Source organism: Somniosus microcephalus, chromosome 15 (assembly GCF_052327205.1).
Source record: "Somniosus microcephalus isolate GS21.2 chromosome 15, FLI_Smic_1.0, whole genome shotgun sequence".
Taxonomy (NCBI): Eukaryota; Metazoa; Chordata; class Chondrichthyes; order Squaliformes; family Somniosidae; genus Somniosus; species Somniosus microcephalus.
In genome coordinates, this window is record NC_141001.1 from 40546674 (window position 1) to 40571963 (window position 25290).

General features: G+C 43.3%; 1 protein-coding gene across 1 annotated transcript in view; it reads right to left on the reverse strand.

The window, feature by feature from the left end:
* Window positions 1-18255, reverse strand: part of LOC147106641 (von Willebrand factor C and EGF domain-containing protein-like) — a 109677-nt gene extending 91422 nt beyond the window's left edge. The window contains exons 1-4 of the mRNA XM_086008499.1: window positions 18242-18255; window positions 9285-9379; window positions 7678-7767; window positions 6908-6967 (exon numbers count right to left, since the gene is read on the reverse strand). Of these exons, the coding sequence (XP_085864625.1) occupies window positions 6908-6967; window positions 7678-7767; window positions 9285-9379; window positions 18242-18255 (259 nt within the window). The remainder of the gene's footprint in view (window positions 1-6907; window positions 6968-7677; window positions 7768-9284; window positions 9380-18241) is intronic.
* Between the last annotated feature and the right edge of the window lie 7035 nt (window positions 18256-25290).

Consider the following 25290-nt stretch of genomic DNA (forward strand, 5'->3'; position numbering starts at 1 on the left):
TGAAAAGTCAGGTGGAGGAAGAGCTGGAGAAACAGAGAGAATGGAGTACTAGTAAAAACTGACAAAAGTGAGTGGGTTACCCCGATTGTGGTAGTGCCCAAAGCAGACAAAACTACGCTTGTGCGGTGACTACAAAGTTACTGTCAACCAAGCAGTTGACGATGAGCAGTACCCGTTACCGACATTGCAAGATTTGTATGCAGCATTCTCTGGGTCAAAGGTTTTCTCTAAGCTTGACCTGTCGCACGCTTACGCTCAGCTGAATGTTGACAAAGAGCATCAACAGTATCTCACTATCAACACACACAAGGGTCTGTACTCATACACCAAGCTGCTGTATGGTGTAAAGTACTCCCTCAAAATATTCTAGGCTACGATGGATAAGATTTTGCAAGGAATTCCAATTTGCTTATGCAATCAAGACGATGTGCTGATCGCAACAAGCAGTGAGGAAGAAAATCTAGAAGTGTTAGATATAGTGCTTTAAAGACTGAAAGCCCACAATGTCAAATTGAAAAGGAACAAATGTGCTTTTGTGCAGCCCAAGGTTGTGTGCCTTGGTCTGAAAGTTGCTGCAAATGGCTTGCAACCAGTTAAGGAAAAGGTTGATGCTGTTATCAATGCTCCAAAGCCACAGAATGTGTGTGAGTTAAGATCTTTCCTTGGAATGGTCCAGTACTACGCACGTTTCCTACCTAAGTTAGCGACCGTGTTAGCACCATTGCACGAGCTCCTCAAGAAGGATGTCCAGTGAAGTGGTCAAAAGCGCAACAGGAAGCTTACGATGCTTGTAAAAGAAGTCTCTCTAGCGATGCTCGATTTGTGCACTACGACAGAGTGTGAGCTTAAGTTAGCGTGTGATGCTACTAGCTATGGTGTGAGAGCTGCCTAAAGCCACGTAATGGATGATGGCCAAGAGAAGCCAAACGCATTCGCATCGCGAACCCTCACAAAGAGCGAAAGAAACTAGGTGCAAATTGAAAAGGAAGCACTCGCCATAGTGTTTGGAATCAAGAAATTCCAACAGTTCCCAATCGGCAGAAAGTTTACCCTGATAACTGATCACAAACCGCTCCGAGCAATATTGGGGCCCAAATCTACCATCCCTGCAATGGCCGCATCAAGAATGCAACGTTGGGCAGTGTTGTTGTCACAATATGACTACACAATTGAATATCGCACTTCAAAGCAAAACACAATCACAGATGCCTTGTCCAGGTTGCCACATGAAGGCTCATCTGTTGGGAGTGAAGGTGAGATTTTCACGCTAGGTGCAGATGACAAAGACTTTCCCGTGAATGCAACTGAGATTGCAAATGAGACTTAAAAGTACTCAGTACTGAAAAGAGTGAATGAAAGCACCTTGAATGGATGGACTGATCAAGTGTCTGGATACAGAGTTGAAACCATTCCATAACCATCATACAGAATTGTCTTGTGAGCAAGGTTGTATCAAGTGGGGAAACAGAGTGCTGGTACCTACTTCTTTGAGAGATAGAATTCTGGCCAAACTTCATACTGAACATCCAGGGATCATCAGTAGGAAATCAATTGCAAGAAGCTTTGTTTACTGGCCTGGAATGGACAGTGATCTTGAATCACTTGTCAGCAAGTGCAGCGTTTGCCAAAATTGCAGAAACAAAACATCCAAAACTCCACTACAACCCTGGTCATGGCCAAGTAGACCTTTTCAGAGAGTACATGTAGACTTCTGTGAGGAAGCAAATGATTATTTCCTGGTACTTGTAGATAGTCACTTAAAGTGGATTGAAGCGAAACACATGGGTTCAAATACTACAACTGAACGTATCTTAGATGAGTTGAGGTCTATCTTCGCATGTCATGGCTTACCTGAAGAGCTTGTTTCTGACAATGGCCCTCAGTTCCGTTCTGCTCTATTCCAAGAGTTCATGAAATGGAACGGTATCAAGCACACTGTCGTTCCACCATGTCATCCAGCTTCAAACGGAGCAGCCGAAAGGGTCAGTCAGAATAGTGAAAGAAGCTCTCAAGAAGCAAGTGTTGCAGGGTTGTTCGGGACTCAGCATGAAGCAACATTTGGCAAATTTATTCCTGAAGTACAGAACTGCTCCGCACACTACAACTGGGTGTACCCCAACAGAACTCTTGATGAAGAGGAGATTGAGAACACGATTGAGTCTTGTTTAATCAAATTTGGCCTCAAGAGTTAAATAGAAACAGTTAAGTCAGAAACTTTATTATGATAGCAATCAGAAAGAACGCAGTTTCAGACATAACGAGTGTGTTTGTGTTCTCAGTCCCCCTGGAAAGTTGAGTTCACACAAGTGGGATGTAGGAACCATAGTAGAGGTTGGTGGAACCAAGAGGTATTTGGTTGAAATTGGTGACAAAGTCCAAAGTGTTCATGTAGATCAAATTATCTCTGCTAGAGATGAACCAATTGATCATGAACATGTACATGAGTTTGACTCTGTTCAGGCTTCAGAAACTGAAGTACCAGGTTCAAACAAATCTGAGATAGAAACAGGATCATCTTTGAGTTGGGAACCAGAACAAAACAGCCCGAAGATTAGCTCAACACCAAAACCTTTTGTACAGAGATCAGGAAGGCTCCGCAAACCTGTTATTAAATGGGATTTGTAGTTGATTTAAAAGAAAAGAAGCCAGGAGCTTTTATTACGTGCTACATGTAATGCTGGGAGAGGTGGGACCAGAGACTTGTTGTGTTTGAGAGGGGAATATGTGCATTGTTTTAAGGGGAAAGCAGTGTAATGTATTATCACCTGGTTTGTCACATAGTTTAGTATGAGCATGCTCAGTTCGCTCTGGCCTAGTAAACAAGCACCTTGACGAGCAACTCATCGTGTCTCTGTCCTTCATTTGTTCTACTCACATATATATTACATTTACCACCTTCCACATTCACCTTTTCTTTTCTTCTATCTATTAAACATAGAAACATAGAAACATAGAAGCAGGAGTAGGCCATTCGGCCCTTCGAGCCTGCTCCGCCATTCAATATGATCGTGGCTGATCCTCTACCTCAATAACATATTCCTACTCTCTCCCCATACCCCTTGATGCCTTTTGTGTCTATAAATTAATCTCCTTCTTAAATATATTCAGTGACTTGGCCTCCACAGCTTCTGTGGTAGAGAATTCCACAGGTTCACCACCTCTGAGTGAAGAAATTGCTCCTCATCTCAGTCCTAAATGTCCTACCCTGTATCCTGAAACTGTGACCCCTTGTTCTAGACCCCCCAGCCAGGGGAGCCATCCTCCCTGCATCCAGTCTGTCTAGCCCTGTCAGAATTTTATACGTTTCAATGAGATCCCCTCTCATTCTTCTAAACTCTAGTGAATACAGTCCTAGTCGACCCAATCTCTCCTCATATGACAGTTCTGTCATCCCAGGAAACAGTCTGATGAACCTTCGTTGCACTCCCTCTATGGCAAGTATATCCTTTCTTAGGTAAGGAGACCAAAACTGCACACAGTACTCCAGGTGTGGTCTCACCAAGGCCCTGTATAACTGTAGTGAGACATCCTTGTTCCTGTACTCAAATCCTCTCGCAATGAAGGCCAGGTTGACTGCCCATTCAACATCGTCTCCTGTCTGAATCACATCCATAAAAAATCACTCTCACTCCCAGGCCGCTCTTCTACTGTATGAACTTTCCAGTTATTCTTTGCTTATCTGATGAGAATGGTTCTGCTTTCTGGACTAAAGCAAAAGAGATTTTACATCGCATATAGGCTGGGCCATACACAGGGCATTTTTTCCTCTCGTGCGAGTTACCATAGTACTTACAATCCTTTGATCGGTAGTTTAGCAGCTTGACCTGAACTTTTTCCCCAAATGTATGAAGTAATAAATCTCTTCCACTCAGTACTTATAGCACTGCTAGTATTGCATGGGTATACTGGTTGTAGTTTACTGAATTCTGGAAATAGTAACTGCTTTCTGTACATCTAGACTTTAGATTAACTTTAATCTCTCCTGCCTTCCATCTAGAGCCATCTTTTGTTTCTTAACTTGTCCCATTACCATCTCCTTTTGCCTTGCACCATCTCTTAATGTCTCTTAATCTCTCCTGCCTTCCATCCTATCACAGACCTCCCCTTTTGTTCTTTCCGCCCCTCCCCCCTTTCCCTGCCCCTGCACTTGCTTAGAAATCTGTTCGATCTCCAGCTTTTTCCAGTTCTGACGAAGAGTCATCGACCTGAAACGTTAACTTTGTTTCTCTCTCCACAGATGCTGCCTGACCTGCTGAGTGATGTAATAAAACTCACTACACACTTGGTTTGAGCATAAAGCAAGGCTTTAATCAACTTGTTTCAGAATATGGAGGTCTAGTTGTACTTCACTAGTTTCTTGTCTTACAAAATGTCCCTGGGAAGCTGGGCCCACGCCCGAGTATTTATACTCCTTGGACGGTGCCGTCTAGCGTTATTTCATGAGTAGTTTCTTGATGATGATGAGATTTATAACACTGAGTATTTCCAGCATTTTCTGTTTTTATTTCAGATTTCCAGCATCTGCAGTACAGGAAACTTTGTGCTATCCGGCACCCATGGGACCAAGCTACTGCCGTTTTTTTAAAAGCTCCGGATAGACCAGCGTCAATGTTATCAGATAGGAGCTTTTCATCGCAGTATCTGACCACAAACACTGTTGCTCAGCAACAGCTTGTAAACACTCGGCCCAGTAGCTTGGAAGCGTCTCTGAAGCTGTTGCTAAGCGACAAAGACGCTTTCCAGAGCCTGCCTGTGAAAAGAATGCTAGGAGAAAAAAAAACACCTAACCAAAACGGCTGCTGGTTTCTGCCGTTAGATCAAAGTTGCCGGACATTCAACTTCCGGATAGCACAAAGTTTCCTGTATTTTGCTTTTGCTCACTATTCTGTTTGCTTCGCTGATTGCTGCCCTGCAGTGACTGGACATGTTGGTGCCGAGTCCGACCATCAGTCCAGATCTTCCAGCCTTTCCCATTGCTAGTTCACCACCATTCATGAAGTACACCCTGATTTTTTTTCATCCAGTGTACAACAGTTTTTACTTATCTATTGAAATTCATCTGCCATTATTCTGCCCACTTGCAAATCTTGCCTAGTTCCTTCTGTAGTTCCTGGGTTACTTCATCGGACTTGACTCACTAACTTCTACTTTCGTGTCATCTCTTAACTGGTTTCAGTATTGTTACTATCTTGCACAATTTACCTTATGCCTTCACCCATGTTTCTCAGTAAATCACTTACCACATAATTAGTCTGCAGCCAATCAACTTGAAGATATCAGTCTATGTTTAGACTAAATAAATGAAGTGGTGTATCTTAAAGTTTCAGTTTGAATCAGAGGCTGTGACTTCAAGCCCCACTCCAGATTTGAGCATATAATCTCGGCTGAAACCCCAGTGCAGTACTAAGGGAGAGCTCTATTGTTGGAGGAGCCATCTTTTGGATGAGACATTAAACCCCATCTATTTGTTCAGGTGGACGTAAAAGATACCAAAGCACTATTCAAAGAAAAGCAGGGAATTCTCCTGGTATCTACACATTAATCCTTCAATCAATACCACTAAAACAGGTTAATTGGTCACATATCTCATGTGCTATTTGTGGGACCTTGCTGTGCACAAATTGGCTGCTGCGCTTCCCTAGAAGATAACAGTGGCTACACTTGAAAAATTGTTCATTGGTTGTGATTTCCTTTGGGACATCTTGAGCATGTAAAAAGCAATATATGTGTGTGTATTTTATACTTGTATTTCTTCTCTTTGTGTTAAGCAAAGAATGACTAATAAAAAGGAAAACTGCTTTCCTTAATCTATTACAGATTTTAAAAATTGGAACAGAAAAACCTCCTTCACAAACTGCATTGCACTATTAATTTGAACAGAATGTTTGCTATGGTATTTACATTTTTGTGGTTTTATGGATTACATAAAAGATGACTACTTGGGCCTCACAATGTCACATCCTTATTATCTTTTTAAAATTCATTTTCAAAATGTGGGCATTGCTGTCCATCGCTAGTTGCCCTCGAGAAGGTGATGGCGAGCCTTCTTCTTGAACCGCTACAGTACGTGTGGTGAAGGTGCTCCCACAATGCTGTTAGATGGGAATTCCAGGATTTTGATCCAGCGATGATAAACAAACGATGATGTATATCCATGTAAGGATCGTACGTGACTTGACGGAGAACTTGGAGATAATGATGTTCCCATGCAGCTGCTGCCCTTGTCCTTGTAGGTGATGGAGGCCGTGTTTTTGAGAGGTGCTGCCGAAGAAGCACCTTATAAACTGTCCATTTCAGTGGCCTTCCCGAGTAACTTACTGCACAACTTTATTACCATTTGGTTCAAAAGTTCTCCTTTCTTACTCTTAACTTGCTAACTTTTGACTCTCCACTATAGGGAACAACACCCCTGGATCCATTTTGTCAATTGCTTTCACAACCTTGAGAACTTAAGTTCAGTCACCTCAAAGATAAACTTACTTTAACCTTCTTCATAACAAATCTGTGACATTGGGAATCACCTTCATTATGTAGCAATACTGCAGTTAGTACTGGGCTGTGGAAAGGGAGAGTACTCCCACCCCTGGGGATAGGGAGGGGAAAGTTGGGTACATAAAGCAAAACTCAGAAATTGCAATGGAGAGGGTGGGAGAGGAAGAGAGAGAGAGAGAGATAGTGAAAGGCAAAGAGCTGTTATAAATGATGTCTTTTATCATTGTTACCAATACTTTTAAATACTCTGTGTCCATGTATATAATCGTGTTTGGAGCCTTATCTGGAAGCAGTTGTTGGCCCTGTTGTCCACTTATGTGGGTCTACTTAACTGTACCCATCCAAATAAGTTGCAAACACTAAATTGATATGATTCTACCAGTTTGGATGTACTGTGAGGTCTATTCTTACTCACCATCGATGTCCGAGTGGTTTAGTATACCATCACTGAGAAGATGACTGGATCTTCCATCATCTGAAATTAAAAGAACAAACATGAAAATGTCAATCAAAATCTAAACCGAGTACTCCGGTCTGTCCCTCCAATACTGAGTAGAATGGGCCTATATGAGTTTAGAAGAATGAGAGGTGATCTCATTGAAATGTATAAAATTCTTAGAGGGCTTGACCGGGTAGATGCTGAGAGGCTGTTTCCCCTGGCTGGAGAGTCTAGAACCAGGGGTCACAGGCTCAGGATAAGGGGGTCGGCCACTTAGGACTGAGATGAGGAGAAATTTCTTCACCCAGAGAGTGGTGAATCTTTGAAGTTCTCTACCCCAGAGGGCTGTGGATGCTCGGTCAAGACTAAGAGCAATAGATTTTCGGGCACTAAGGGACTCAAGGGATATGGGGGGAAAGTGGAGTTGATGTAGAAGATCAGCCATGATCTTAGTGAATGGCAGAGCAGGCTCGAGAGGCCGTATGGCCTATTCCTGCTCTTATTTCTTATGCTCTATAAATGTTATTAAAAAGTCCAAATTAACTAGAATCTACCACATGGTGAGTTCCTCTCTCAAGTCGGTGGCATTAGAGAATAAGTAGACCTCATGCCTTTAAGTAAACCAATGATAATGTGTCTCTCACCCCAAAAAAATGTCCTCTCTCCACCCTCCTATCTCGGGTGAAGCCAAAACCAAACACTACAGTTACATTATCACAAACACAGCCGATAGCTGCCATGGTTACCTGAGCAGGAGATTCTTTGTTGTCCTCCTCTGCAGAAACAGAGGTTGGGTGAAATGCAGTAACCGTTCCCACATCCAAAGGAACAAACAGCTATAAACAAAGAAAAAGGTCATGGTAAATTTGCAGCACTCTCCCCAGAGAAAAAGTCTGCACTAACCCACAGCTGTTCAACCTTGAAACAACCTGCAAACAATTAATAATTCGTTTCTTTTGTTTCAGAAAACTTTTCCCCATTGCCTGATTTTTCCGAGCCACTTCGCCACTGCAGTCATAATCAGGGACAAGCAATGTGCTTCAAATCACGCTCACAACACCACTCTGAGCCACTGGACCAGAGGTGTGCAGCAGTGGCACTGGGGAATACCTCTCCACTGGGCCAGTGATGTGCAGCAGTGGCACTGGGGAATACCTCTCCACTGGGCCAGTGATGTGCAGCAGTGGCACTGGGGAATACCTCTCCACTGGGCCAGTGATGTGCAGCAGTGGCACTGGGGAATACCTCTCCACTGGGCCAGTGATGTGCAGCAGTGGCACTGGGGAATACCTCTCCACTGGGCCAGTGATGTGCAGCAGTGGCACTGGGGAATACCTCTCCACTGGGCCAGTGATGTGCAGCAGTGGCACTGGGGAATACCTCTCCACTGGGCCAGTGATGTGCAGCAGTGGCACTGGCGATATCTCCCTGCTGGAAGGTTTATACACTGAGGAGGAGGAGGAATCAAAGGCTGATGCTCTGGAAGGGGATGGGCTGGGGGGGGGGGCGGGTAGGAGAGAATCAGAGACTGATCCACTGGAAGGGAGTGGCGGGGGTGGGGTGGGGGAGGGTGAGAGATTCAGAGGCTGATACATGGTGGGGGGGGGGCGTCAGGCAGTGAATCAGAGGCTGGCGGAATGGGGATCAGAGGCTGGCAGACCAGGCATGTGTGGATAGCGGATGAGGACTGGACCTGGCTTGGCTATGATGCCCTAACAGTTGAACAGACTTCTGGCACTCACTGTTTAGGCACACACATGAAGAATTGTCATTGTAGGGCACACTGTCTCTGTGTGCATACCCCAGCAAGAGTTAGCACTTTCAGGAGAGAAGGGAGAGGGAGGGGGAGGGGGAAAGAGAAGCACGTTAAGTTGTGGCAGCGTATCCCTGCCTGAGTGGCACAGAGCAGCAAGACATAGGTTCTGTTCTGACAAAAGGTCATCAACCTGAAACGTTAACTCTGTTTCTCTCTCCACAGATGCTGCCTGACCTGCTGAGTATCTCCAGCATTTTCTGTTTTTATATAGGACATAGGTTAGAGTTGGCAATGACCCACACTGCTTTCCCAGTCTCAGGCTAGGAGCAATCTGGCCCCTGGCAGGCAAAACTGATGCCCATGCCACCACAGAATACCCTCACCTGCCTCTCACTCAGTACAGATACAGACTGAGAGAATGTCTGAACAAAACAAAGACTTGAGCTGCCAAAGTGGTGGCACAGCGGCACAGGTTTTGGAGCAGGCTGAAACAGGGGAGCTAACTCTGCTTGAACACTCATCATCAAGGGGATAAGAACCCTTAAAAAAACAAACCCAGGTTGAAGCATTTGCTCTCAGGATCTTATTGTAACTTACGTATTATACACTGTCCACTGCCCAGTGTTGGGCTCCACCCCAGGCAGCATCCATTCCCGTACCGTGATTGGCACACATGAGGACCTTGACGATACCTGCAGACAAAAGACAAAAAAGAAATGGCTGAGAGAGATCTTGCTCTGTAAAGCAGAAGAGCCATCTTGCATTTACATGCATATTGCACCTTTCACCAGCTCACGCCATCCCAAAGCACTTCACAGCCAAAGAAGAACTTTTGAAGTCACTGTTATTTTGCGGGCAAACACGGAAGCCCATTTGCACACAGCAAAGTCCCACATACAGGAATGAGATAAATGACCAGTTCATCTGCTTTGGTTGAGCGAAGAATGTTTGCCAGGACAGCAGTCATGAAATCTGTCCTCCATCATCACACAACTGGATTGTGATTGGCTCACTAACACCAAAGGCCAATAAGTTGCCTCTTCAGATCATGATCTGAGTTTAACCAGCTGCAGATTTGTCGTAATCCGTGGTTCAGTGGTAGCACTATCGCCTCTGTCAGAAGGTTGTGGGTTCAAATCCCACTCCAGAGACTTGAGCACAAAATGTTGGCTGACACTTCAGTGCAGTACTGAGGGAGTGCTACACTGTCAGAGGTGCTGTCTTTCAGATGGGACATTAAACCAAGGCCTCGTCTTCCCTCTCAGGTGGGCATCAAACATACCACGGTGCTATTTTGAAGAAAAGCAGGGGCGTTATCCCCAGTGTCCTGACAAAATGTTATCTTTGGCCCACATGTAAAACAGATGATCTGGTCATTATCTCATTGCTGTTAGTGGGACCTTGCTGTGCACAAATTGACTGTAGCGTTTCCTATATTATAACAGTGACTACACTTCAAAAGTACTTAATTGGTTGTGAGGCACTTTGAAACGTCCTGAGGATGTGAAAGGTGCTGTATAAATACAAGTTCTTTCTTTCCTTTCTAACACTTCTACAGGGTCACCATTCACTTCAACAGCTTCCGTTGCTTGTCTTGTGATCCTGAATTTTTTAACATTATCGCAAAACAAATGCCCAAGTGCTGATTGCTGTGTGAATGCAACTTAATTGAATACTATTAAAAGGAAGCACTTCTTTCACAAGATTACTGCAGCCACTTTCAAACTCATTGACCCCCTAAATTCTAGCCAGGGCTTATTAAAGAAATGACATGACCTCCAGGCCGATGTACCCTCTGCAGTGTGCACACACGGTTTTGTAGTATAGTCCATAACACCATAGTCCCAAGTTCACAATGTTGAAAACTCATTTGTTTTTGTTTCTCAGCTTATCAATCTAAGTTAGCACTGCTTCAAGACCGACAGGAGTCACATCCACCCAGACTTCTGTCATTTTGCTCTGAATCAACATACAACACAGCAGCACCACTAGACACTGAATCTTTCAACTACTGCAGTTGTTTTCCAACTTTTACTTCCTACTGGAATTTTGCAGCTCTCCTTACCAGCTATGGCAGTAGTTCTGTGATTGTAGTGAGGTTAGGGATAAAGTGTGAACACTGTATGACCATCACTAATAGACTTCTCTTCAATTGCAGTTTGCAGTGGAGCTGCCTTCTGAATAGCTTCCATGTCCTTCAAATATCCATGGTGTGGAGATGCCAGAGTTGGACTGGGGTGGACAAATGTAAGAAGTCACACAACACCAGGTTATAGTCCAACAGCTTTATTTGAAATCACAAGCTTTCGGAGCGCTGCTCCTTCTTCAGGTGAAGTGGAGAAATGCATAAAGACACAGCTTATATAGTCAGAGAATCATGTCAGATGTTTACAGGTAACCTTTCCAACTGCCATTTATCACACCTCGGCAGAGAGATAATCACAGCAGTCAAAGGTGTGAATGGTGTCCAAACAGGTCAGTCAGGGAAACATTACATCAAAGAACAATGAGGTGGGGTCGCAATATTTGACCCCTTGTGACCCCACCTCATTGTTCTTTGATGTAATGTTTCCCTGACTGACCTGTTTGGACACCATTCACACCTTTGACTGCTGTGATTATCTCTCTGCCGAGGTGTGATAAATGGCAGTTGGAAAGGTTACCTGTAAACATCTGACATGATTCTCTGACTATATAAGCTGTGTCTTTATGCATTTCTCCACTTCACCTGAAGAAGGAGCAGCGCTCCGAAAGCTTGTGATTTCAAATAAAGCTGTTGGACTATAACCTGGTGTTGTGTGCCTTCAAATATCCAGTGTCAGCTTGGTTCAGTGGTAACACTCTCACCTCTGAGTCATGGGTTCAAGCCCCACTCCAGAGACTTGAGCACATAATCCAGGCTGACACTTCAGTGAAGTACTGAGAAATGCTGCATTGTCAAAGGTGCAATTTTTCAGACAAGACATTAAACTGAGGCCCTGTCTGCCAGCTCAGATAGATTGATACGCTCTCATGACACTATCTGAAGAACACTGGGGAGCTGTCCCAATGTCCTGGCCAACATTTATCTCTCAACCAATAACACAAAGCAGGTTACCTGGTCATTATCTTCTTGCTATTTGTGGAATATTGCTGTGTGCAAATTGACTGACGCCTTTGCCTACATAGCAGCACTTCAAATGTAATTCATTGGCTGTGAAGTACTTTGGGACATCCTGAGGAACAAATGAACAATTTCCACTTCCTGAATTCACACTTTTTATAAGTATGTGAGATGCTTTTTTCTTCCATTCTTTTCATCCAGGTCCTGAATGGAGCATTGTATTCCAGATGGCTCGGTGTGTGAGCCAACATATCACGCAACACATTCAACAGCCAGGTATGCATTCTGTTGCCGATTGCAAAACCTTCTGGAATACCACAGCCACAGGCAAGATCCTCAAGTTCAACCTTTTGTACCATTTGAAACTGAAGTGAGTGGGGAATCTTGTGATATAATAACTTCCTGGTCTGATTTCAATTAAGATTTCTGAGAGCACACATGATCCATTCAGTTAGGAACATAGGAACAGGAGTAGGTTATTCAGCCCCTTGAGCCTGTTTTGCCATTCAATTAGATCATGGCTGATCTGTACCTTTTTTTGTTCGTTCATGGGATGTGGGCATCACTGGTAAGGCCAGCATTTATTGCCCATCCCTAATTGCCCTTGAGAAGGCGGTGGTGAACCGCCTTCTTGAACCGCTTCAGTCCTTGTGGTGAAGATACTCCCACAGTGCTGTTAGGGAGGGAGGTCCAGGATTTTGACCCAGCGACGATGAAGGAACGATGATATACTTCCAAGTCAGGATGGTGTATGACTTGGAGGGGAATTTGAAGGTGGTGGTGATCCCATGCGCCTGGTGCCCTTGTCCTTCTAGGTGGTAGAGGTCACGGGTTTGGAAGTTGCTGCAGTGCATCTTGTAGATGGTACACACTGCAGCCACGGTACGCCAGTGGTGGAGGGCATGAATGTTTAAGGTGGTGGATGGGGTGCCAATCAAGTGGGCTGCTTTGTCCTGGATGGTGTCGAGCTTCTTGAGTGTTGTTGGAGCGGCACTCATCCTGGCAAATGGAGAGTATTCCATCACACTCTTGACTTGTGCCTTGTAGATGGTAGAAAGGCTTTGGGGAGTCAGGAGGTGAGACACTTGCCACAGAATAACCAGCCTTTGACCTGCTGTTGTTGCCACAGTATTTATGTGGCTGGTCCAGTTCAGTTTCTGGTCAATGGTGACCCCCAGGATGTTGATGGTGGGAGATTTGGTTATTGTAATGCCATTCAATGTCAAGAGGTGGTGGTTAGACTCTCGCTTGTTGGAGATAGTCATTGCCTGGCACTTGCGTGGTGCGAATGTTACCTGCCACTTATCAGCCCAGGCCTGAATGTCATCCAGGTCCTGCTGCATGCGGGCATGGACTGCTTCATTATCTGAGGAATTGTGACTGGCGCTGAACACTGTGCAGTCATCAGTGAACATCCCCATTTCTGACCTTATGATGGAGGGAAGGTCATTGATGAAGCAGCTGAAGATGGTTAGGCCTAGGACACTGCCCTGAGGAACTCCTGCAGCAATGTCCTGGGGCTGTGATGATTGGCCTCCAACAACCACAGCCATCTTCCTTCGTGCTAGGTATGACTTCAGCCAGTGTACCTGCCATAGTTCCCTATCCCTTGATACCCTTACCTAATAAAAACCTATTGAACTCAGTCTTGAAAGCACCAATTATCTTTTGGGGGAGAGAATTCCAGATTTCTATTACCCTTTGTGTGAAAAAGCTTCCTGATTCCACTCCTGAAAGGCCTAACTCTAATTTTAAGATTATGCCCCCTCGTTCTTGATTCCCCAACCAGAGAAAATAGTTTCTCTTTATCTACCCTATCGAATCATTTTAACATTTTAAACACCTTGATCAGGTCACCTGTCTACTATACCCAAAGGAATACAAGTCAAATTTATGGAACCTGTCCTCATAATTTAACCCTCTAAGCGCCGGTATCATTCTTAGTTGTGCAATAATTTTTATTCAGCGTTGGTATGTCATGTCACTCTTATTTGATTGGTTTGCTTGCAGAGCACGTACAGTATATACACACATAATTAGACAGAATCAAAGTGTCTAAGTCTTGGTATAGCCAGGTGAAACCCAGGGGGAAGGACCTTCTGCATCTTCAATTAAATCACTTTCCATTAGCTCACTTAGTTGCTTCCCAATTTTCTTTCCGAGTGGGAACAGGGATTTTCTGTGTGCTTATGCGACACACTGCAATGATTCACCTGTGTGCCATTTCATTGCACACACTTTAGATCACTGATGTTTTTGAAGATGCTCAGAAAGTGCTTCCATACCTCATTATCAATGCTCCTTTCCTTCAGATAATTTGTCACTTCTAATCAGCAATTGCAAGTGCTGTGCCATCAGTAGTTTTGCAAGAACCTCAGTATTTACCCTCACCACGTGCGTCATACTGGTTGTGATTCTCTTTTCTCCCATTGTCTTTGCTACAAAATCACCAAACACTGACAGAGGTGTGTCAGAATTATAAGAGAACAGCTTCCTTTGGGTTTTTTGCAGTCTCGACTTTCAACGGGTATTTCTCTCGATTTTCTCGAAGTTGCCCTCTTTAATAATGTTTCTCAGGCTCTCAGAATCAACCAGCACTTTCACTGGTCCACCTTCAATTTGGAGCATAGTTGCCACATCTTTATTTGATAGTGTTCACCTTTTGTCTAGTTTTCTCTTTTACATGAAACAGGTGGTCCTCCTGTTCTGAACTGCTATCACGGTGTTTGTGACTTGGTGGCCTTTGCCCCTTTGTTCACTGTCCTGTGTCTAGTTTTACCTCAGCTCCATTGTTTTTTGTCAGAATTTTTATGTGTGACTGGCTGCAGTATAAATAAAGCTGGTTCATTTTCCTACAGATCGACACGGTTTCCTTTTGTTGAACACCAATCTACATGCAGCTATGCACTGCCACAGAAATAACACTACTTGCCTTCAACTTTATTGTCCTTTTGTTTTGTTACCATTGCTTAATATTTAACTTCTTGATGGTGGTTTTTGGCTCATTATCCACTCTCCTTTCTAATAACTCACCAGACAATGCCAACTCTAAATGCTTTATTTGATTGCAGTCTTTCTCGAATAGTTGACCCTACTTCTTTGAAGCGTAACCTTTGATAATTGGTGTTCGGAGCGCACAATCTACGTTGTAGAACCCACACTTCACTGCTAAATGCCTTAGTCATGTTTGGAACTGATCCACCATTTGTTCTGATTGTGGCTGAGCTGATGAAAGAGGATTGTTTCTCACACAGCCTTTGCCTTGGCTGTGCAATGATTAGGGATGGGCAATAAATGCTGGCCTTGCCAGCAACGCCCACGTCCCATAAACGAATAAAAAAAAGTTAGTGCTGCTCCAGTACCGTCCCAACCAACACTCTTCCCTAAATTAATCAGAGCATTAATAAAGCTTATAGTTCCTCTACTTCTTAATCCAGTAGAGTCCTTTTCTGCTCAAGTTCAGTAGTGTTGAATCCAATCATTTCCGTTTCCTATCTTTTCAACTGAGCACATGGCGCAATGTGCATCTAATACAGGTAGGACCAACATCTATGATGCCATATGCAGAGCAGACTCCTGGACTACGTGCAGTCAGATGGGTCAAGTTTTCCCTCTGTCAAACAGGTAGCGAGCTTATTATTTTGCTTCACCTACTTTAGCCATTCATTACCAACAATGTTTACATAGAATTGGTTTCAAATAAAATTGAAATCACTTCTTTTACAAGATCAATGTGTTCCTACCTCTTCAATTTCCACATTCAACCAGGAGCTTACTAAATGCATTACCTCCAGGACTCTGCTCCCTCTGCTGTACACCTATATAGTTACTTAATACTAGTCAATCTCCCATGGCATTGTCAAGAGTACATGTAATCTAAAGGTAAAGGGGGATTAGTAGGCGAGACATAATTGGACCACAATTGGAGACAGAATTCAGTCCCCATTTTCAGTCATCCATCCTGCCTTATTTTTATATAATACTTTGACAAAACATACGGTAAAATGGGAAGCAGAGAAGTAAGGATGGTTCCAGCTTAGAGGGTTCTTTGCAGTACCTGATTGAAGAGCTTGGAGACACTAAACTGAGGTCCCACAGTGCCACCATTGGCGAGTGTGTAGTGACCACATGGCAAGTTTACATAAGAGTTTCCAATATAAATGTAGACATAGGAATTTATAATGGAAAAGTTGATCCTGCATGTGCGTGCAAAGGTACTAGTCAGTCTCCCGTGGCATTGTACATGGTAAATCAGAGTATATGGTCTCTTTCTTAGCTTTCTCTTACTGTCCTCATGTTTTTGCTTTTCTCCCCGTCAATCCTCCTCTGGTTCTGTCTCTCTATTTCTCTTCTGCTTCTCTCCCCAGAATTTTTCTTTTTGCTCTTTTTCTTCTTTCCTTTTGGGTGGGGAGTGGTGGATGGTATGGCATGGCATGGTGTAGTGGGGGGAAGGAGCCTTCAACGGCTCCAGGCTGCATTGGGGTTGCAGGGAAATGTGGCCCTCAGCTGCTCCCTTCCCATCCCATCCCCAATTATTCGAGCTTCCCCCACACCCTACTCCCATTGTGTCCCCTACCCCTTCACCTTCCCACTAACCTTTCTCCTTCCTACCCCTACCTCTTTTCCCATAAACTACTTTATTTCTTTACCCAGAGAGTGGTTAGAATGTAAAATTTGCTACCACAGGGTGTATTTGAGGCAAATAACATAGATGCATTCAAGGAGAAGCTATATAAGCACATGAGGGAGAAAGAAATAGAAGGATATGTTGAGATGAAGAGGAGTTAGAGGAAGCTCATGTGGAGCATAAACAGTGGCATAGACCTGTTGGGCCGAATGGCCTGTTTCTGTGTTGTAAATACTATGTAATACCTGCTGCTCTCCTTTATCCCCCCGTCCCCTGGGACTCATCTCACATTTAACTCTCCATTCAAGAGCAGGTGATGAGTGGCCAAAGGCCATCTCACCCTCAATTAGTTCTCCTCCTCCCATCCCTCTCATACCCAATGTTCCTATCTGTTTCCCTCGAAAAGACTTTGGTGGTTTTCCAAACTTAGCTTGTATTTTTTTTAAGAAATCAAATTAAGATGAGGAAAGAAACTACCTGTCTGCCTTTCTCTCTATTTGTACATTTCTATCTCATAGGTGTTAGAAATGAGTATCTTTGTCTCATTAAGCCATTAGCATTGACCTTTTGATACCTGTCAACAAAACACAGGTGAGGTAATCAGCTGGCATGAAAATTCAACTGTTTTCTTTTTTTTAAATTGACATAGCATTAAATTAAGAAAGACATTCTTCCCCCTGCCTTTAAGAGTTTATAGAAAGTAAAACAAAGGCTTCAACAAGTGTGAAATCAGTCCATTCAAATATTTTCCCTTACACACGCACAGACTCTCCTTTAACTCTTCTTCATATAATTTTGAAAAACTTTTAAGCAGAAAGTGTTCGATATTAAATAAAAATATTGGTCAGTATAGCTGACTGGGCAGTACTGATGCATCCTGGGAAATTAGGTACCCTGCATGTTCACACTGCACAATCCAAATTCAGCTCACAGTGTCACAGCTCTGGGCAAAAATAACAAATCCAAGCCCCTGCTTCTCGGAGTGGCTGAGGCCTTCAAATAAAACCTTTAATGAAGGCATTAAAAGACACAAAAGACTTCATTATATTTCATGTTATTGTTTTTGTTTTTGGTTTAACCCTTATTTTGCACATTAGAAATTTCCGTTATTAAGGAGAAAAATGTCAATGAAAAATATTTTTCAGAATGCATTTTGAGAGAATTGTTGGAACCTAGTGACCAGATTGTGCAATCAGGGTAATGAGTTATCCATTATAAATGTAGATATAGGATTTTATAATGGAAACATTGACACAAAAAGTGTGACAAAAACATGGCAACAGGAAGTCAAGTGGCACAGACAGGAAGTGTGTGCAGACATTGGGGTCAATTTTCATTAAGCTGTCGGGAAGGAGGCGGGACTACAACTTTCGGGTTTTAGTCCCGCCTACATCGACATCCGGCCAATTCACGCGATTTTCCCTTGATTGACCTTGTTGAGCCCACCCAGCGGGCTCAGCAGGCTAATTAAGGGCCACCCAGCAACAGGTGACATCACAGACTGAAATTTCATCTGTCAAGAGGTCTTGACAGATGAAATATCAGTGTTTCACAGCTGTTTGAAGCTGTCAAACACTGACAGTCTGACTTCTAACCTGAGTCCTTCTACACAGACTCAGTTAGAACTCTCATCGGCACTAAAAGCTGAAGGCTGTCACTTTTGACAGCTCGCAGCCATTCAGCTTTCAGTGCCGGCTGAGTGATGGACTCCCGACGCCTACAGGAAGAAAGGCTGTTAAGGTAAGTACAGGTAATTTAAACTTCTTTACACACTTTAGACACACCAAACACACTTACCTTTGCACTCATGCACCTATCACTCACCTGAACACTGACATCGCGACCACTCTAATACCTTCAACCCGACGGCCCGCCTGCTCTAACCTGGCGTGGTTTGGAGCCGTCGGGAATCCCACACAACACCCCTCAAAATAGGGATTAGGCTAAAAATTGTTAACAGGCAGTTAATTGGCACTAATCCCTTCCCGCCTCGGGTCGGCGGGTCCCAGTGGTTTTGGGCGGGATGGTGTCGGGACCCCCGAATTTGGGGTTTTTGCCCCCCGCCCGCCTAAAAGCCCGCCTCACGGCGCACTGAAAATCTAGGCCAAGATTTTTAACGTGTTACAGAAAGATGGTCAAAACAACACATGGATGACGTGAGAAAGACAGAGAGCAAAATGGGCAGCCAGAGGAGCAAATCCAGCAGGGAGCCTTATAGTTTTTTTCACAAAAGAAACATGTGATAGAGGTACGATAGCACAGTGGTTATGTTACTGAACTAGTAATCCAGAGGTCTGGACTAATTATCCAGAGATGCGAGTTTAAATCCCACCACCATTAATTAATTCAGTTAATTAAATAAAAATCTGGAATGAAAAGCTAGTATCAGTAATGGTGAGCATGAAACTACCACATTGTCGTAAAAATTCATCTGGGTCACGAATGTCCTTTAGGAAATCTGCCATCCTTACCCGGTCTGGCCTATATGTGACTCCAAACCCACAGCAATGTGGTTGACTCTTAACTGCCCTCTGAAATGGCAGTTCACCACCACCTTCTCAATGGCAATTAGGGTTGGGCAATAAATGCTGCCCTTGCCAGCGACGCCCACATCCCACAAACAAATTAAAAAAATAAACAAGGTATTTTGGTATTTTGGACAGTAAAGTTCTTTTTCCCCCAGTTCCTTTGTAACCTGATGAAGCTGAAGAAGAGGTGGAGTGAGGATCGGAGAATTAAAGGGGCAGGTAGAGAGTAGAAGAGATGGAAAGAGGGATAGAGAGATTGACCAGGATGGAAAATTAGACCCAATTAGACAACCAGTGAAGTATTGTCAATCTTTTCATATTTCAAAGTTTGTTACGGCTCCCCCACACCACCCCAACAAGATTTACTCCAACAAAATCAGTTTAAAACAATTGGACTCCTCGGCCTTCTAAGAGAGCTGCCACTGATGTCCACTTTCTTCAAATGATATGAATTCAACCTCAATTAAATGTTCCTTTGGGCCATTAATAAGGTTGAAACTGGTGTGTTCAGGTTCTATTATGATAGACTCAGACAATGAATACTAACAATAACAGGACTTTATTCCCACATGCTTCTCAAAGTTTCTGTTTCCCACGCCAGCTTGCAGTGTTCTCCCTAGTTACACGTTCCTCTCAAAGCCCATTCTGCACTGGCACCTCCTCTATTTACACTCAATAAGCACTCCCTCTGCTGGTCTTTTTTTACATTACAAATAACTGACGTAACCGTATACAGTATCATGATGTCAAGAGCACATCTGTCACACATCAAAGTGTTATACTTGTTTGATTGGCTCAAATATCACGTTCGTCAAAAAGCAACAAATTATTGTTAAATGAACTGTATCGGCTGCCTGAAATATACTGAACAGGTAGGAAAGTTCTCAACGAGGAATTAGGAAACAGCATCCAATAATAACTGGCAAATAGCTCCACCAAAGAGCCGACACGGGTACAATGAGCCAAACGGCCTTCTTCTGTGCTGTATATGATTATAAGAACATAAGAAATAGGAGCAGGGGTAGGCCAATCGGCCCCTCGAGCCTGCTCCACCATTCAAAAAGATCATGGCTGATCTGATCCTAACCTCAAATCTTCTATCACTCTCCATCCCACCCAAACCCATGTGATCTCCCGGGAGAGGAGAAAAACCAGATAAAAAACCCAATGGCCAATTTGGGAGAAAAAATCTGGGAAATTCCTCTCCGACCTATCTAGGCGATCGAAACTCTTCCAGGAGATCACTCTGTCCCTATATTTTCTACAGTACTTACCTTCTGTAAAGGCGATCTCCACCCCAGCCAGGAACAGGAATAAAACCATCTCCTGAAATCTAACACAGAATTAGAACACAAGAAGTAGGAGCAGAACAAGGCTACACGGCCCCTGGGCCCACTCCACTACCCACAGGGCCATGACCATTCCGAACCTAGACTCATGTCCAATTTCCTGCCCGCTCCCCATAACTCTTAATTCCCTTTACTTCTAGGAAACTATCTATTTCTGTTTTAAATTTATTTAATGATGTAGCTTCCACAGCTTTCTAGGGACAATGGGAACCAATAAAATTCCTCAAAAATATCTTTTGAAAATGCTTTTATCCACAATCTTGCTTTGATTAGTAACCCGAGTACAAAATTAATAAAATAAAATTTATAACATAGTAAACAGATTAAAAACATACATACTTCACAACAATATCATTAAATTTACCCTGAAGCTCGCCGTTACTGAAATCACAACTATTTTTTTCCTCCATAGGCCTGCCTGCACCTCTCTCGTGTGGCCTGCCTCTTGAGTTTTGCTTCTTTCCACAACTATCATTGGCAGAGGCTTCCCTGAATAAAGAGGTTCAACCATGTTATGGCCGACAGCTCCTAGGGTGTACCAATCTCAATCTGTGCAACCACTTAGCGGACTACTAAGGAGCTGTACTATCCCTGGGTTTTCTCCCGCCCTTACCATTATGACCAAACACCATCTGCGAGGTGTCTTTTGCTGACAATTGTGGCACTTTGCATTCCTAACAAAACATAAATGTCTGGGATGTACTAGGAATCTCTCACATTGATCATAGGGTTGCTGTATCTCCCTCTATAGTTCAGTTTAAGATAATATCTTGGCTGGGTGCTCTCACTATCTGCCGTGACCGCCTCCATATTTTGAAATCTATGTAATTCCATGTAATGTCAATAACCCTTGCTGGTTGGTGCACAATTACTCCTTGTTGTTTCTCAGTATGTAAGCAAAGGTACTGTTTGTAAAGTTCTGGTGGGTTACGAAAATGACAGACAGAAAAAGACCAGCTGGTCCATCGAGCCTGCCCCACACAGTCGTGTTGCTTTAAAAGCATCATGATTCATAACACCCCGCACTCACCACCAGCCAAGCAATTTCCTGGGAGAAGCAAATAAATATTTTTTTAAATCACCAAGGCCAATTTAAGTAGGAAGAAGTCTGGAAAATTCTTCTCCAACCCACTTAGGCAAACAAAAATGAATCCAGGTGACCACATATGACCATGATTTATATTACTTAATATTCCAACTACTTTTTGTATGCTGTGACCTCCGTACCAACCACAAACTGGTCCAGCTCTCTTTTGAGGGTATGCAGTGAATCAGCACTCACCGCACGAGTCCGCAGCTTGTTCCATGAGTTCACTATCCTCTGGGAAAAGAAGAAGCTCTTGGCATCTAACCTAGTTTTGCCCTTATGTAATTTATATGCATGACCCCATGTCCTCCTTAACCTATTAAATTGAAATAATATGTGAATATGAACACAGCCTAGTCCCTTTGTGAATGCAGAGTCAACACATCTCTAAAGCAAATAGACCCAGCTTTTGGGGACTACCTGTACCTTTAAGTAGTCTCTGGAGCACCCAATATATGTGAAGGTACAGCCCAGATTTACCCAATATATGTGAAGGTACAGCCCAGATTTACCCAATATATGTGAAGGTACAGCCCAGATTTACCCAATATATGTGAAGGTACAGCCCAGATTTACACAAACATCTTTGGTTCAAATGCTGGGAAACAGACGCATGCCAATGTAAAGAGTACAAAGGTTTCTCCAAAACTGAAATCAGGCCAGGTTCAGGAAAAATGTTCCCATCCACCTTGCCAAACTGTGGGAAAGAATGGGATACCTCTACAACTAAGTAACACTTTCAAATGCAGACCTTGAACATTGTAAATTGCTGGTTTGGTGACAGCCAGTTATCTCTGTTTGTAGAATGCACATATTTAGCCTGTTCTGTGCCATGTTCCTATAATGTCCCACACCTGCCCCGACTCTAAAGTGAAAATTCTGGCCATCATCCCTCCTCACAGCTGTAACTGTTTCTTTAACCAATATTGCGACACCCCCTCCTTTTTTATCCCCCTTTCTATCATGTCTGAAAACCCTGTAACCAGGAATGTTGAGCTGCCACTCCTGCCCTTCTTTCAGCCTTGTTTCAGTAATAGCTATGATATCATACTTCCACAAGTCTATCTGTGCCCTTATTTTCTAGACTCCTTGCAGTATATACCATTAAGCACTGGCAACCCCCTTTGTTGTCTATTTTCTAGCCTTTGTTTCCTCTGCCTTCCAAACTCGCTTTCTAATTTACTGGGACATTAATGTTAACAGGATTCTCACTCTCCCTATTCCATACTGTTAACCAGTTTTCCTTCCTGTATCTTTATATAAGAGTCACTTTTCTTGTAAAATACATTATTTCCTGTGGGTAAGGAAAGTTTGTCAAGAAGTTAAAGATGTTTGGTATATGTACACATATAAACCAGTGAACCTTGTCTAACTGTGTGTGTCCTTTTTATACGACCTGGCAATAGTTTGATTCCCATTCTTGGTCTCTGACATTTACATGGCCCGCTTATCTTCCTTGCAGAGAGACATTCTGGGCAGGGATCAGCTGACACATAACACCCAGCTGACACCTCATTGATCCCAAGGACTTGTCAGGAGTTTTGATAAAATTCTTGAGAAAGGAAAAAATCATGGGCTCAGCTGACCTGAAATCTGCAACAAATCTGTTTACACCTCTGGTTAGTGCATGTTTATATAGCAGTCAAATAGCTTGGCCACACAGTACCACAAATGTCTACTGGGAAACCGAGGTGGAGGGTGAAGGCCCATAGTCGGGGGCACCACCAAAAGAGGAGAGAAGATGAGGTAAATTAGGAAGTAGTGACTGAGATGGTGCCAAGCTAAGGTTTAAAAAAAGCAAATTGTATAGCAAGGAGGAAAGATTGAGGGAGGTATGGTGTTACTGTATATGGATTTCAAGTCTTGGCAAAGAATAAGTTAGAGTAGGAGATGGTGAAATGAATCTTGATTTCAACAGTCATTATGCAGACAGAGACAAGAAAGTTTGTAGTGCAGAGAAAGAGGTTGCAGGCTAGAGATAAGAGAGCGATCACTTATTGAATATCTGACTGCCATTTTTGTGAGCAGTGTTCCATATCTCACAGCATCACAGTACTCTGTAACTTGTGTTCCTAGCCATTAAAGCATTTTGCGCCAGTAATTTTATTGTTCGATGATTTGGACATTACGCAACCTCTGAAGATGCACATAAGAACAATATTGCTTTGAACAAGGATTCTCATCAGCAGGATTGCGAACGCAGAGTTTCTGATGTACGCTGTGACAGCAGGAAGAGTCACAGGGTGGAAGAGGAAGCACCACAGAATTTTATATAATCACTCATTTCTAAAGTATCCCCTTTATCTCCAAAAGCCCATCCCGAGTATTAAATGAGGACACTCAGAAGAAATATAAGTAACAGATATGTCCTTAACAGCTATTAGAAAATGTAGGAGAGCAGGAAACCTTCTAATCTTTCATCATTCAAGCTACACTGATCCAATGCGAGTTAGCCCACACAATCTCTAACTTTGAGACACCAGCTGAAGCCATGAGCTTGTTCCTCAGCATGACTGAGACCTCTCAGCAGACTCAGAGAATTGATTCCTTTGTGAATTGGGCTCTTGCTCCATTCAGCTCCCTCCATATGGGTGGCAAGATCAGCTGCTGACCATGGACCAAATACCGTTGACAGGTAAAGGAATCAAACATCAGAAAAAAACAAGGTGAAAAATATCTGTGTTCTACAGTCATTTAGAGCAGATCACTTCGCCATCACATGGGACAGCATTCAGTATTATCATCAAATGCAGAAATAGTCATTCTCTGATTATCAGACTATCAGAGTAACTGCTTTGCATTACAGAACCACATGGTCTCCCTGTGTGTAAATGTATAAATGCACTGCCTTGTGTGGTCATATGAATGAAGAATTTTCCCAGGTTCCATTTCTGATCAGTGATGAGTCAGTTGTCCCAGATGGGGAGGGGAGGGGAGGGAGGCAAGGGGAGCAGTGGCAGTGGTATTATTGACTTTGGCACACCTAGGTTAGGGAGGGGAAGAAAATCAGGCTGAGCCTAATTTCTAATACAAAAGCAAAATACTGCGGATGCAGGAAATCTGAAATAAAAACAGAAAATGCTGAAAATACTCAGCAGGTCAGGCAGCACCTGTGCAGAGAGAAACAGAGTTAACGTTTCAGGGCGATGACCTGACGAAAGGTCATCGACCTGAAACGTTAACTCTGTTTTATTTGAGCCTAATTCCTGTTCATTATCCAGTGTTTTCTGCTGAAAAGTGTACATCTACATGTTATAGAAGGACAGAGCAGGTTCTTCTAACACCTACCTCACGTTCAGGGAATTAGCCTCAATCTGTATTCCAACCTTCGCCACCCCCTTGTTCAATGCCATTGAGTGGCCTGCCAACACTGTCTAGACAACCATAAATATGGATAATTGAGCAAGGTATTGGATAACAGAGGCTGCCGCCTCTGGTATTTCCCAGCAAGACTCAGCACCTTCAGAAGAGAAGGGGAACGAAACTGTAGGATGGAAACATGCATAAATCAAAGTCTTTTCACATGCCCAGCAATTTGGATGGTCCCCTATTGAGGAGAATTATACATGGACTAAAACCTCCTAAGACAGATTGTGGGGCATGAAGAACTGGGCTTGGCCATATCCCCCTGTGTGCTTATTAAGCTGTGGAACAGTCTAAACAGGTTTGTGTCATAGAGCGGTGAGCAGCACATCAGAGTCTTAATGGACCTTAAGGGAAGGGTCTGTTCATCTAAAATATTTGACCATTATTATCTGGGGAGAGAGAAGAGGCAGACGAGCATTAAGCCACTTGTGACATAATGATGCATACAGACACAGACCCAGACAATGTCATAAGATGGCAAACAAATGGAAAAAGAAGTTTTTCCAAACACCGTTTCCTCAAGGTGGTACCCCTTTAAGAGAA